Consider the following 15,808-nt stretch of genomic DNA (forward strand, 5'->3'; position numbering starts at 1 on the left):
AAAAGAAAAAAAGAACAAGAGGCAAGAACTTCATCTAAAATCATCTTTAATAAGAAGTCTGTGTGTCCACATATTTACAAGGTAAAGTGTTCCACAGATAGAAAAAAAAAATACACTTTGAAATTCATTATTAAATACTGAATTTCACTGGCAAGATGGAAAGAAGGGGAAAACTGTTTCTGTGGGATGAAAAAAAAATGTTTTAAAATGGGACAGAAAATAGACATCAGATGGAATTTATCTTTTGGGCCAGTTATGCCGGAATCCTCTGTGGAGAATAAAAAACACAGAGCGGTTAACACGCTGGGATGTCTCAGGGCGCACAGGTAAACAAAACTCTTTCACTGTATATTGTCTCCTCTGCGTTTACCTGTCCGATTTTCCAGCCACATATGACATACTCCGGCCTCCTTGTCCAAAATTGGATTTTTGTCCCTTGGGAATTTTCTTTTGGACAAAAGGTTTACATTCATCAAGCACTCGTAAAATATATACTGTTCAATAAACAAATAAATGACTAAACATATACCTTTTTCTTAGAGTCATGGGCCTGTCGGTTTGGATCAAACTGAGAGTTATCCTTTAATTTGTTACCTGTAAAAACAATAGGAGTATTGTTCAGCAACTGTAACTGAATGGAAAGTTTGACTTGAAAGTTTGAAAGATTTGATTTTTCTGATGGGGGGGAAAAAAAAACAATAAAACAATGATAAACAAACAAACAATGTGCATACCAGCAAAGACTTTGAAGTCTGACTGGCTGTAGTCGAAGGGCTTGAAGCTGTCCTGGGCAGGCAGTTCTGTCTTCTGGGTCTGCTCTTCAGTTTTCATCAGCTTCTTACTCGGTTTGGGAGTCGACTCTCCAACCTCACTGGGGGCCCTCTCTCTTTTCTTTTCGCTGCCTTTTGCAGATTCCTAATGAAATCGTTCGGTAACATCAAGTTCTGTACAATACTCAGAATAAACATGAAAGTACTCTTCTTAACTGTGTGTATTTTTTTAAAATAGCAGGACAATGAACAGTGTTTGATTGATGACTGCTCCCAGCTATGGAACAAGCAGTATGCACACACAGTTTTGGTGTACAAGTAATTAAACAGCTATCATTTTCTAATTGTTTTTGAGAACCATTAAAATGCATGAAAGAGCATACATCAAAGGAATCTTTAGGTATTTATATAAAAATGAACTGATATGCAAAACACATTGTGTTTTCCTTTGCTGCACACTTAGCTGACACGTTGCTCCCCCCCCCTCCATTAGCCGGCTGATGTGCCCTTGAGCAAGGCACTTAACCCCCCAGTATGCTCCCCGGGCGCTTGATGCTGCCCACTGCTCCTGTGTATGTTTCACTGCATGTAATTTGGCCGGGTGCTGCATGTGTGTGTTCAACTAAGGATTGGTCAAATGCAGAAGACGAATTCAGTGTGTATGTAAAAACATATATACTGTCAATAAAGCTGATTCTTCTTCTTCTTTTTATACCCCACTCAACAGGTTCATACCGCATGGTCCTCTGATTGAAAGAATTATGTTGCAGTGACCTTCTCAAGCATCACCTGCTCAGCATCATATGGATTCATTAGTGATGAATCAAGTTCAACTTCTGCTACCATCTAGAGGTGGAATTTTCAGTCTGGTTCACACTCTGTAATGTTAGTCCAACATACCACACATCTGATCTCGTCACCTGTAGGAATCAGGGCTACAATGCTACTTCGCCAAAGAGTGTGTCTTCAAGACGAGACACAAGCTACAGTCTCTGCCATGTATTTACAAATTATAAACTGATTGCTATGCGGCTTAAGAGGAAACACTACAACTTAACTACGTAATGCAGTAACTCAAACCAGGTCACTTTAATGCTACTAGCTTTATTATTAAATGTTTGTTCACTCTGTGCAGCAGGTCAGCGGTTGAAGCTGCAGCTTCATACCAAACAACTGGAATCTAGCATTTATCTTTCCCCTTTTTTAAACAAAAACTTTACCACATCAACCTGTAACAACTCTGCTCCCCTCTCTTTGCATCAGCCAGTACAGTTTCTAATTTAATCTACCACAGTCACAGCCTAGTGTATGAATGACAGCATCAGTCACCTTCATGATTGCTTTGCAATTATAAACCTGCCAAATGAGGCTTTAAACTGAAAACACATTTTGTTCATACAGTAGAGTTTAAGAGTGTGAATAGAGGGTTTTTCTGTACATCAGTTGTTCCAATTAACAAGATTAACTTACCCCCGGATATTATTGTGATCTCCCTGTGATCTAACGTAAGCTGATTACAAGTTAATAATTTTTTGATAATTAACTATAACCAACTAGTGGTTTTGGAACCCAGTAACAGCATCCACCATTAAGGATATCAATTATATTATCAGTACAGTAAAAGCTTCAGAAAACCACAAAGCTTTCTTTCACACTAAAATTAGAAAAGAAAGAAGAAAACTTCACTGCCAAAGTGCTGGCAGAAAGTGACAGCACAGCCAATATTTGCCTGCAGTTGGCAGGTTGACGAGCGTTGCTTTCAAGTGCTGCTGCCAACGCGTCTGACTATAATGCATCCCACTGGACGGTGCCAACGAGCTTATTTGCTGTTGCCGTTTCAGCAGGGAGCGCCTTAAAACCAACTTTTCACTTAAGCCATCGTCACACAGTGGATTACTGTGCGCACCAGCGACCGATGGCTGAAGGCTCGCACAGTGAAAGGCACAGAGAGAGAAGCAGTGACAGAAACAAAGAGTCAAACATCGGTGACCATCCTTTCTGTTCTCCTGCAAAGTGGATGCAAGACCAAGCGCAGACGCTACTGTCTCGCTCAGCATTAAAGAGAGAGGAAACACCATATGGTGGCACGTAATATTCACCAAGCATGAGGGTGCCTAGCAGTACCCAAGGGAAATGGAGATAACAGGAAGTGGGCTTTTGGGCAGACAGTAGCTACTGCTATTCCTCAAGAGGAACGAAAAGCGTTTGATAAGTGGAGGATGCGACACTAATGCTCCAATTCCACGCTGTGCTTTGTTCTTCCCCAGGCACATCATGAGACAAACACAAATATTAAAAGGCCACTAACATGCCGGTGCTAGAGACTGGCAGCAGTGGGTCACTCGCTCGTGAGTCACCAAATTTATGCGCAGAAATACCAGCCGTGTCTCAAGAAAATGGGGGGCACTGCAGAGGGTTAAACTGGCTATTAAAGCACTATCTTTAATATGCTGTGCCAGACTCTTGGGTGAATATAACATTTTCATGGATTTGTACTTTCCCAACAGGGACATCAACAGTGAGGTTGACAGAGTGCAAAGCCTATCTGAAGCAGCGCAGAGGAAACGGAGGGACAAGAGTGCAAATGACTCACCGCAGCTTGCTGGCGAACAGTGGCAACGTTCTTTAGAGACTCCTGGTAGCTCTGTTTAGCCCTGTTTCTTTCCTCTGTGGAAATCAATGCCGAAACACTATTAGGAACATTACTTTTAAAGTGCACATTGAGAGCAATTTAGCACCCATTACCTGCCACTTTCTTTGCCTTTTCTTTTGCTTCTTCTTTGGCTTTCCTCTTGGTCTCCAACTCCTTCTGCTGCTGCTCAATACTCTGCAGCTTCCATCTTTTACTGATCTGTAAATGTGAGATGGTACAGCCACGAACATTCAAATATGTAGTTAACTAAGTGGACAAACAAATCAAAAGGTCTGGTTATGCATGACTGTATGGAGCTCTTTGATTACCTCAAATATTTTTGAAGATGGGTCAAATTTGGCATTTTTGTTGACATGCACATCACTGGAGGGTAAATACTGAAATCACACAGAAGAATGTTGAATACTGAGTGTCTGGTTGAATGAAATGCAAACAATACTGAGGGTTCATCACTTGTCATCTCTTACCATTCTGAAAGGATTTTCAAAAGACTCAATGATACGTCTGGCTTTCATTTGAGCCACAGGGAGGGACTCTTGATTATCCTGTGTCTCTGGCTCCTTCAAAAGGAAAAGTTCTCAAATTAGGTCTCACTGTTCCATACAAATCGACTGGCTGAATAAACTGAAAGAGGATCTCTACCTCAAACAGTGTGATTTTAGCTGCTGCCATGAGACCACTTTCCATTTTGTGCTCATCATCTGAGAAGAGGATCCCTTGTTTCACAGGCAGGTCTGAAAATGAAGACATTTGGTTTAAGGCACTAATGGTGCTTAGATATTTAATCACCAGGATAATACACAACAGGTATCAAGATTACCATCAAGAGAAAATGGGTGGAGGTCACTTTCAGAGATCCTGGATGTATCATGAGGACCAAACAATGTGACCTCTGGCTGAAAAACGATACAAGAGCACATTAGTTTTACCCCAGTCCAGATTTCTTCAACACATGCAGAAAGCAAAAACCGAGGGAATCTTTTTTTTTTGACCAACCTTTCTAATGGGTGTGAGTCCCTTCTTCTTTTGAGCTGCAATCTCGGTCTGCAGTGTAGGAAACATTGTCACATTTGACTGATTTAGATGCCTTTAGTTACAAATGACTGAACAACACAAAACACTGAAATCACATCTCCTGCAAAAAAAACATTAAATCCCTTCTGCTGCCACTTGTCTTTTCTCACCTTAAGGAGAGGCATTTCTCTGGCTTGCTGCATGAGCAAATGGAGCTCATTGACCTGCTGCCTCACCAGTGGGGGTACAGGGTTACAGCAGGCAATGATGCCCTGAGGCTCTCTGAGAAGAAAAAAGACAAAACACTGTGCTGGAGGAATAAACTCATCTAAATCTAAGTGACAACAACAATAAATAAATAAAAGAATCAAAACCGCAGTTGGATATCTAATCAACTTACTTGGGCAGCTCCTCAGATATCTTGATCATCATGTGAGTAGGCAGGACGTATCTAAACAATGAGAACAAGTCCAGACAAAAAATTCTTAAAATCAGGGAGACTGTCAAAAAAACTGTCAAATCTAGCTGGGAACGAACTATAAATAGGAGTAACCGATCTAGCGGATTTCCAGAACAGCAAGTCCATCCATTTCCAAACAGCCTACCCGGTGCTTTCATCTTCCTGCCTGGCCAGCTTGTCCCTCCAGGCAAAGAGCAGTCTGAAGGCAGTGAGCTGCTGGGTGTTAAAAGACCTTTTCTGCTTCCTTTGCAGCTCCAGATATGACTCCTCTGTGTATATAGGCTTCACATATTTCTGCACAGAAGGTTGGGGGCACATGGTGAATTGTGACAGATGTTGGAAAATATAGCAGATTACGGCATGGAAATGTAAAAATGTGAATGCAATAAAAGAACGGGAACCTAATGGATAGAGAATAGCGAAATAGGAGTATAGAGGTTGAGTTTTAAGTGTCAATTCAATCTTTATGACATATAAGTAATATTTGCACTCACCTTCAGGGAAATGTCTTTGCTTTTGTTCCAGACACACTGCAGAAGGCCAGGCTGCCCGTGGTTCGAGTCCAAAAGCTGCGCCCTCACACAGTCGTAGATGTAAAGGAGGTAGTGGGTGTCTGTCTGGGCATACTGCACCATCTCATCTGGCAAGGGGCTACAGGACAAAGTAATGGGACATTTTTTTTACTCCAACTGCCCAAAGTCAACAGTAATCCCAATTATTTTAATTGTATTTTTTAGTAATGTTACAGGCAGTATGAAATAAATAATTGATTTTCCTTTTAAGAGATTAAAAAGAACTCTATCCCACAGTTAAAACTAAACAATCAGCACCAAATGGCTCATCAGTCATCTCCATACCGAATCCTCCAGTCAGCCAGCTGGTAGCGTTTATCTGAGGTCACATTGCAGAAGTGTGTGAGCAGGTGGTCGAGGGAGTGTCTGGCCAGGTTCAGAGCTCGGCTGGCCTGATGAGTGTCAAAAAGCCTGACGACATACAAGCCAAAGTCCCTCTGGAGCCACTCGATGTCAGAGTCAGCTCCGTGAAATACCTGAGACCAAGAAAAAAAGCAAATTCAGCTGAAAACTCACCCAAAACTAAATAGAAAAAAAGAATAAATTGATTTGCTTAGATAATATTGGAACAAAAACAATTAAAAACTGGGGACATGTGACATTTTTCCATTTGGAGTATTTTCACAGATCTCAGTGGCTGAAGCCCACGCAACACACTTGTTCACAGGTATCCTACAGTTTGTGAGTCATGGCAGCTCCCACACACAACAGGACACCCTGAAACATGACTGATAACTGCAGGGCGTCAAAGGTTTCAAGTTTATATCTTTACAAACTTAATATCACTACACTGGAGGAGATTTTCTTCTCCGGTTCGGAAGGTAGTCTGAGCCATCTTTATTTCATTTGCTTAAATTTATTCCCAAGGGGCCATTTTAAGACCATTTTAATTGCTGAGACTTGTGACAATACAGATTTCAAATGCAGACCAATACGGCAATCGAAGGTTTTCTTTAAATAGCATTTTAATCATCCAAACCACTTACATGGAAGTAAAATATGAAGGGATTACACAAGAACTATCTGTCATACCTTCTCCACTGCACTGTCAAAGTGCTTGTTTTGAACCAGCTAGACCCAATCTAATGAATTTGTATACATGCATATATTTTCATTTTTAGTTTCAAACAAGTAGTTTCAGTTAATGTGATATGTGTTCATTTCAGATCTGTAGTGGAGTTGCTCTGTCCATTCTATTATAAAGCTGTGTCTAGCAGAGTTGCCCTATCCTTCAATTTTATTGAAAAAGCGGCTCAATAAACTGTTCATTCAACAGAGAGCAAACAGGAATGTTGGCAAAAACTGAGATGAAACCAAGGTTGGACATTGGACATGCCATCTCAGTTTCCCTTGAGAGAGTTAACAGAACAGGATACATGTTGATTTGTGGATTGGTTCCATTACCTTGACAATAGCCGGGTCAGTGAATGCCTCGTTCAGGATGTACATCTCGCTACGGAGCTCCAGGGTGTCAATGATGAAGTCCTCCTCTCTGGTGGAGATCTGCATCAGAGACGTGATGCCAAGGAAACTCCTGTAGGAATGGTGCTGTGATGGAGAATGGGGCGTTAATAACACTTTCATGAAACAGTATGTCAACATAATAAGCCTCAAAAGGCGCTGTGTGTTGCATGGCTTTTGTATTGGATCACATTGCATTGTAAAAGCATATTTTGACATCCAAGACTTTTTGTGGTCCCGTACCTCAAGGTCCACTGCAAATTCAGACAATTTGCACAGCTTCTCATTCAGAGTCACTAGATCCTCCAGTGTGTTGATGAAAGAGCACTTGGTCTCAGCCATTGGTTTGTACATCTAAACATAGAACATAAGCGACAGATTCAGCAGAAGCCAAATTGGCAATGTGGGGATCATACTATAAGACCGCTATAACTTACCTGCGGTTGTGGCTTAGCAAGAAGGCTTTCTGGTATCGCAAGATGGTCTAATTCATATTGATATGGATGTGCAAACCTACATTGCCAAAACCATAAGTTGAGATGGACAACAAGAAACAGAAAAAGACAAAATGTCAATATTACAAAAGGGAGAAGTCTTACATGTCTTCAACATGCTTCTGAGTTCTCTGCTGGTGAATAAAGTCAGCCAGGGCAGCCGGGACATCAAGGTCCTCAGGTCTCTCTTTACTGATATTTCTGTCTGTGAAATCTATAATTGAATAGCAAGAAAACAAATATATTACAAATGTTAAAAAGTTGAGATTACAAGCCAAATGAATGTTGTGCAACCACAGATGGGAAGAACATGAGAATAAAAAGCATGTCTTACAAGAAGGAAGAGGCTTTATTGCATTGGGTTTGATGAAGATCTTGGGAATAAATGGTGTGTTGCTGTTGTCAACTTTTTCCTTGAATTTCAGCTGAGGCCTCTGAATATTCTTTGCGTGGAGCAGTCGGAACTTCTCAGAATGACTGCCAGAACCTGAACCCTGATAAATAACAGCGTTGATTACTTCAAGGTGTACCTTAAAGTGTGAAGCATCAATCTGAATATATATATTTTTTCAACCCCCCCAACACACACACACCTCCCTGCAAAAAACAGCACTGGAATGCTTTAAGTGCTTGAATGCTAGAACTACCACACAATGTTTTGCTTGAAAACAGCACAAAAAAAACCCCATGGCATCTGCAGTGTGAGAGCTGAGAGGTTAATTAGCCAACCTTGCGATTCCAGCTGGAAACTACAATCTTGGGAGGCTGAAACCCTGCAGGCATGACAGGCTGCTGGCTCCTGTTCACCCCATCAGCTTCATCAAGGAGAATCCCCTGGAAATCAGATACAAGAGCTTGGCTGGTTTGCTTTTCCAGGACTTTGTCATGAAGAAATTTGTATTAACACCACAGCTGTAGTCATACCACTCTTTCGAGGATGACGTCATTTGAGTCCACAACCAAGTCAAACCTCTCCTCCAGCCCCGTCAGCTTGTCCCGGTCTCTCATGTGAGATCTGCAGCCGTGGTGCTGCATTATCTGGCTCATGCTAACACAGGGACACAGCAAAAAGAATTAACTTACTAAAAGAAAGTATCAGGTCACTCAGCAAACCCATGTTTTTGTTTGCATGTGTAAGGCTAAGTTGGGATCAAAAAAGGATGTGATGTTATAAGTCCGACAATAATAATATCGAGAGGAGCAGACTGAAATCAACTATGACCGTGATGTGGTGGAATGATATCACGTGAATCAGTTTTCCCTTCATTTCCAAAGGCAACACATCAAGCCAACTCAGTTTCTGTTATTCCACTGTGACAATGTGTGTATCTGCGTTCAACAAAGGTGCATTTTAACCTGCAAATGTCCTGGAGGTCCACAGTTTCTGATATAATTTGTCAGTTTTGAGGGCTTTAGGAAAAGTGTTTGAGGGGAGGATGTAGGCAGGTTCAAGTCTGCCTGAGCCCAAACTCAAAAGATGTAGCAACATAATATATACTCACCAGAGCAAGAGCTTATCTCCTTGACTTTCACAGAACTCCCGGAACCCTGGGAAGCTCCGATAGAAATCATATTCATCTCCGGCCTGAGGCAAGGCTCCAGATGCTTTGGTGGCAGATAACGCAGCACCCAATCCATACTGCAGGGAAGAGACGAGCTGTGACTTTACATTTCCTAAAACGTTTTCAACATTATCACATGCTGCAGGCTACAATAAAACAGAGCGTTTAAGTTAATGTCCGATGTCATGTTGTAGTTTTCAAAACAAATATGATATGGCCACACAATATGGCCACATATTTTAAGATGTAGAACTTAAACTGCAGTGTTTAAACAATTACGATGTTTCGATATTTGCAGTTTTTTTTCAGAATTGAATAGCCACCGCTTTAGCAAAGTTAAATTGCTGTGAGCTTTGGGACTGACGGTCCTAAATGAAGTATTTTAAATCATCCTTTGACATGTCTCAATGTTTTTGTCGAAAGCATTAACCTACACAATATATACATTGGTCGAATATGCTAATTTACTGACAGACCTAGCTACATGAAATGTACACAGAAACATATACACTGAGACAGGAATAGAGGCTCGACTGTCCAAATAATTAGATAAATATCACATCAAATGTTGTGTCAACACATAGCTAGGCATGTTTTGTACCAAAACATAACTTATGTGACCACAGCTCGCAGTCAACACAACAGGCACATCCACGTTGCCAACATGCCTGCCAGTTAGCCTGAACCCAAAAACTCTGCGTCAAGCTTTATTCGTTAGCTTACTTTAACGAAGGCGTCCACGTCTTTAAAACCAGGACACAACTCGTTTGTCTCCTCGTCAGTGGCGTCTGAGGTGGTGTCTTTAAGGCCGCTGTTTGTGGAAACATTACTCTTTGAAGTTGCCATCATCTAGTCTGCGAGTGTGTACATGTGAGCCGCAGGAAGCAGCTCCTTTTCTTCGACGTTTCCATATCAGCTGCGGCAGAGACAGCGCCACCGAACGACGCGGGGTGGACGCGCCGCAGGAAATTTCACAAAATTGTCTATAATTCATTGAGAAGTTACTGGATATATTATAACATGATCATATGCTAAACATCTGAACGTATAACTGAATATGTTTCTGAAATTTAGAAATGCTATTTTTCATATCTGCAACATTTGAGCTTTTCTTCTTTTAATGTTGACCGCTACCACTCGGATTCAAATCCAAGTCACTATTTGTAATGAATTTTGTCATTCTTCCACTGTATGGCTAAGCTCTGGTCTGGTCAACGCACCCATTCAATGCAGTAACACTGCAGACAAAACCTCATCCCTCGGTAAAGACTCATCTTTAGAGTCTTGCACCAGGATACTTCTGCCATGAGGGGGCAGTATTGACATTTGCAATCTGCAGCACCTAAACTCCAGCATCCGCACTGTGTTGCGGGGATATGGGAAGAAGCAACATATACCAATCAAGTCTTAGTCAATATCTCTGTGAGAGCTGTCTTAACTACATCTGAAATAAACACATTTTGCAGTTATCAGCAGTAGTGGTGATACTATGGGTATAAAAATCATACATAAATCCTTTCTATTAGTGTCTGGTGTAAAAAGAAGTTACAGTCGTCTTGTGTTGTGATTCAGTGGTCAATAGCATGTGAAGAGCCATTTCTTTAGTATTGACACACCAGCTCATTATGGACGATCTGTGGCGTGTAGGGAGAAACCTCTCTTTTCTTCACTTCCCCCTCTTATTGATCTCTTCACAGTGTCCTCTCTGTCTTATTATCTTAAAAGCATCTCTGCAACACCGACTCAATCGATATCTCACAGTAGATTTCCATGTCATTCCTGTGTTTTCGTGGAAAATATCGAGACTTCAGCAGATGCATGCTCTAATAACCCAAAGAAATGAATCAGTACTATTCTTTTGCAAAAGCTACAGTACAAAGCCAGCTGCTTGATACGTGTCATGTTTGAACTGTGTATCATTTAAGATATGGCATAAGATGTTAGTAATCACATGAGATTATCTGTGATGACAGTCCTTATTATATAACAAAACAGTTAGTATGTGCAGCAAAAATCTTTGTGGATGTGTTCTTTATCTTTATGAACAGTGCTGCCATTTACTCTCATTTATATGCTCTTTCATAATATTATGCATTTTATAGCTTTGATGGTGCCCCAAAGCGCCACTCAAATTCCTCGTGCAGTAAAAGACACTAAAACTGCTGATGTTGAAAATGACACTGTGCCACACATAATTCACAAAAATCCAAGAGAGAATCTTCAGTGAATTGTTTTTAATAACTCCCTCATTTAGAAAACACCAATGCACCAAACGATATCATACATGCACAGCTTCAGCATATCAAGATCAGCTGATGACTTTTCAATGTGAAAACGTCACTGCCACGATCTCACGGAGATCACCTGGACATCAAAATACTGAGGAGTCACAACAGAAAGGCCAAGCGTTGTCACCCAGAGCTCTGACTGTATTTCTTCATCAATCTTTAAGGAATTACTAATTTTGGGTAACTCATTTATTCATTTTCTAATCAATTTACCCTTTTCTGATATTGTCAGTAGCAAGAAAATTGTAAAGTTGTATATAAAAAAGACAAAAAGTACTAGCAGATAGTACTACCTTTAGTGTCTCCTATGCAGTGGCTGGCTACCCTGTAACAGGTAGCGTTGGTGTCACTGCACCAAAAGGCTGTGTGCGACAGCAGCTGCTAAGAAATGTTCCTTTCTGCTCATGTATTTTTCAGATTCTGGGTTTGACTGAGAATTACAATTGGAAGTAGGACACCACAGTTTGGTCTCCCAGTTGGGGGCATTGCTTCAAATCACAACAAAATACACACAGTATGTACAGAATACTGCATGAAGGCAAGAGATATCTCATCGCATTGGCTTTTGAATTAGCCAACACTGGCTCTTAAAATGTACTTTTAAAGCAACACTTGACCTTTGTGCAGAATCTTTCAAAGGAAAAAAAAAACAAACCAATCAGGAACCATATCAAACATTAAAACAAGAGAAAAGGTTAAAATGAAAATATCTCCACAGTACTGATACATTACAAAACAAAGAGGTTGGCAATGCTTCCAAGACACAAGTTCATAAACTGTAATGTTGTCTTTTTTCAATTCAGTAAAATCAGTAAATCAGCTAGAAAGATGCATTTTTTTGTGTAAACATCTGTGGAAAACATTTGTTAGCTTAACAATGACATTCTGTGATGAGAGAATGTATACAGATTAACCACACGTAAAGCCACAAAAACAACAAAACAGGATTCAAAGACTGCTTTCAGAAAGTTATTAACACTCATCAGGGGAGAAAACCTTTTTTGTCTTCACATTTAATACAAACTCTATCCTGAAAGGTGCATCTCACCTGGAGCTTTTCTCCCCACTTGGTCCTTTGCACTGGCAATCCATAGTAATGTGATAGAAAAAATTTAACTCAATCTTCCTTTTCTCTTCCCCCCCGAACTGACCTTGTGTCACTGTATTCGAATGTCTGCAATGTTTCTGTCGCCCCAAGCCGTGAACTATTGCTAAGTAAAAGAAATGAGTTTAAAATATGTTGGTTTTTTTTCCCCAAACGGCAGAATGGTCCTCTTGAAAATAGCTGTCCATGACACTGTGGGGTAAGGCAATAACCACACACTCACACAACCTTGAATCTTTCTGTTGTCATCTTGATGGGATTGTTCTGATTTAATCCTCCCTACATCCTGATGTATCAGTCTTGTGTGGTTATCATTAGTACCATTACTCCTATGCCCTTTCCCATAGATACCCCTAGGCTTGCTCTAATTTACTAAGATATTTTAATGCCTCCTAAATCATGGCGCATGTCAATCTTTCCATTCATCAAGTCAGACTGTAAAATAGACCTTTTTGTCTGGTGCAGAAAGATTTGTGATCTATCTGCCCCTGCGTCTATAGGGCTATTGAAAGGTAGGATAAAGCAGGTATGAAGGCTTGAGCAGCGGGGGTTTCGCTAAAACACATAAATAAACAATGACAACACACAGCACATTAAAAAAGCCAATACAACTGACAAGAAGGGACAGATTCACAAAGTAATAAATCACAGCTGACCATACATTTTGCCAAATGAAGTCTAAGCTGGTGGCTAGATTTCAGTTATCAGACTGGCACAATTGGCAGCACTTTAAGCCTCTCGTCTCGACTGCAATGGCCCATGATGCATGCTGACTGGCATGACTACTCTGTGTTGTCCAGATGGATGAAGACAAGAGCTGCAAATGATGATTCTTTTTTTTTTTTTTCCAATAGTCAATCAGTCTACAAAAAGCTGGAAAATGAAGAAAAATGCAAAATGTCCCCCAAGCCCAAGGTGCTGTTTTCAAATGTCTTATTTTGTCCGACCAACATTGCAAAACTGCACCATGATATTTTACCATGTCCACTGAGAATTCCGGATTCTGATTGGCTGGTAATCCTCCGTGTATGGTAATCTGACAATATAACCAGACACTTCCGTGACAGATGCTTGTTTGCTATTATAAATAATGCACAAGCATTAAACTGATTTGACAAAAGAATCCTAACTCTGCCTTTCAACCACATCTCGACAGTTTCCATCAGCAAATGGAGTTCACTCAGTTGTGTGACTGAAGTGAGGAACATTTGAGCAAACTCCATCTGCTGATATAAATGAGGTCCAAAGCTTGTCAAATTTTGTGAAACTATTGTTACAGATGCCAAAAATGAATCTGTGTTAAACTGCTATTTTCCATTCTTGTAGTTTGACTGTATTACTTCATGATTTGATTGAAATTCCTTCCAAGGAATTAGCTCAATGTTTTACAATGTATGCTTACTCACTTCCTTGCCAAGATTTAAAGGAGAAACTCATTAACATACTCATGTCTATGCATTAACTGAGGTACCTACAGGTGGGGTTATGGTTTGTATGATGCGACACATCAGAAGGCAAAAGTGTTTATGGCTGTTCTGAACTGCATATAAAGACGGATGAGAGGACATAAGAGTGTCCCAGAAGTGAAGCCAAAACAAAGGATTCCAAAGCTGCTCCGACTATCTGACACTGGAACGTATAGACCATGTGGGGCCTTTCTGCGCGGGGTTTGCATGTTCTCTCTGTGTCTACATGGGTTTCCTGCAGGTGCTCCTGCAGGTGCTTCCCACTGCCCACTGCAGGACAAGTTGAGTTTTGGCTGCAAAATGCCCGTAGGTGCAAATGTGAGCGTGAATGGTAGTTTGCCTCTATGTGCCAGCCCTGTGATGAACTGAAAGATCTGCCCTGGGTGTAACACACCTCTCACCCAGTGTCAGCTGGGATAGGGCCCCTGTGTGGTCACAGATAATGGATGGAGGAACTACTATTACTGTAAAACACAGGAAAAGTGAGATTAAAAATTGTTATTTAAATAACTGAATGACTGATATTTTTATTTTGATGACGCATAGCAGTTTGTTGGCATGAGGCCATGGTATAAAGTGGGATAATACCCTCTGAGTTGGCTCCCATGGAGGCAAATGGATTACATTCGAACGCACACCTTGCTGAGCATGTTTGGCATTTTGTCCTTGATAAATGGCTTTAACGACATGCTGTTAATTATTTTCTTTCGATTGAGACACTGTTTTAGCATTAATGTTGAATGAAATACACTGGCAGTTGTATAGAGTGAAGAATTTCCCCTCAGGGATGAATAAAGGAATTCTGATTGTGATTCTGAAATGCTGCTGAGCGCAAAGAAACGTCCAATCCATCCATCAGTCAGGTATCACAACAACTGGCCTGAGACATTAAAACCTCATGGTACATTCAGTTCCCCACAATCAAATGATAAAAGGTAACTGGCTAACACTGCGAGCACTGTGAGCTGGTTTACGAGTTTCATCTGGAACACAACCAACTGTTAATGGAGCATGTAAAGATGAAGGTGGCTGCAGTATGTTCTGAAACACTGAGTATCACTGACTAGTGTCTATAAGTGACCGCGTTACAAGAACCCCCAAAGGCACGGACACGGGTGAAAGAACATGTTCCGACTGGCCAAATTCAGATGTAGAGAGGAAAAGTGAAAATATTCAAAACCACAAAATGCAACTTCTAATCACGGTCCTCTGCAAGGTACACCGAGATCTTCAATAATAAGAAACGTGGAGGAAAGCATGTAGCTATTTTAGAAATAACAAGAAGGCTGAAACTACTTTGGCACATGAATGGGAAGTAAGGCATCTGTATCTGAAAAGGAGCATTGTTCCCAACCCGACAGAAAAGTCCCAACAGACCTAGGTCAAATAAAAAAAAAAACAAAAAAAAACTTCATATAATAAATAAATTAAAAAAAAAAGCTCAAGAATTTACTGTTAATTGTCTGACAGCACACTCCATTCCCTTGCTGCCTTATACCCGCAAACTAACACTGCAAAAAAGTATGTGGTAACCTCCAAAAATGAGAGACACGGAGAGAGAGAGAGAAACTCTGCAACTTTCACCAATTAAAGGAAAAAAACACCTATAAGAAAGTTGAACAACAGAGCAGAGGCTGTCACTGTGTCACGACGTTGACCTGAATGTTGAAATTGCGATGGCGAGGAGCAGGAAGAGGGGGGAGATGTCCGAACGCCAGGCTCTTGAGCCGCGGGCACTCATACCTGGAACACACACACACACACACAAAGAAAAACCCATGATAAACTGATGTTAAAACAGCTAGAGGAAGCAGACAGTTGGCAGCAGAACTAACACTTCAGGACATCCGTCTGAAATATTAACGTCTTATCTTAAGTTTTTTAACCGAAAAACAGATTAGCCAAAAATACTTGAACTGAAATGTGGATACTCTAATTTCCAAAACATAAAACTTGCATGCTG

The 15,808-nt window shown here is 40.7% G+C and overlaps 2 protein-coding genes across 2 annotated transcripts in view; both read right to left on the minus strand.

Annotated features, from left to right (window-relative positions):
• Window positions 1–29: 29 nt before the first annotated feature.
• On the minus strand, window positions 30–9,896 carry exosc10 (exosome component 10). The gene is made up of 25 exons (XM_046397477.1): window positions 9,710–9,896; window positions 8,927–9,063; window positions 8,349–8,472; window positions 8,154–8,258; window positions 7,759–7,918; window positions 7,530–7,638; window positions 7,368–7,443; window positions 7,174–7,284; window positions 6,874–7,017; window positions 5,755–5,945; window positions 5,392–5,548; window positions 5,043–5,191; window positions 4,838–4,888; window positions 4,608–4,719; window positions 4,420–4,467; window positions 4,244–4,319; window positions 4,066–4,157; window positions 3,891–3,983; window positions 3,732–3,800; window positions 3,516–3,621; window positions 3,364–3,437; window positions 735–915; window positions 530–594; window positions 371–447; window positions 30–268 (listed from the first exon to the last, which is right to left on the minus strand). The coding sequence occupies exons 1-25, from the start codon at window positions 9,833–9,835 to the stop codon at window positions 238–240; spliced, it is 2,664 nt and encodes an 887-aa protein (XP_046253433.1). The 5' UTR covers window positions 9,836–9,896; the 3' UTR covers window positions 30–237.
• Window positions 9,897–15,289: 5,393 nt separating this feature from the next.
• The window catches only part of cntn3a.2 (contactin 3a, tandem duplicate 2), a 29,298-nt gene continuing 28,779 nt past the window's right edge, over window positions 15,290–15,808 (minus strand). The window contains exon 23 of the mRNA XM_046397851.1: window positions 15,290–15,588. Coding sequence (XP_046253807.1) covers window positions 15,491–15,588 — 98 coding nt within the window. The 3' untranslated portion in view covers window positions 15,290–15,490. The remainder of the gene's footprint in view (window positions 15,589–15,808) is intronic.

Source organism: Scatophagus argus, chromosome 8 (assembly GCF_020382885.2).
Source record: "Scatophagus argus isolate fScaArg1 chromosome 8, fScaArg1.pri, whole genome shotgun sequence".
Lineage (NCBI taxonomy): Eukaryota > Metazoa > Chordata > Actinopteri > Scatophagidae > Scatophagus > Scatophagus argus.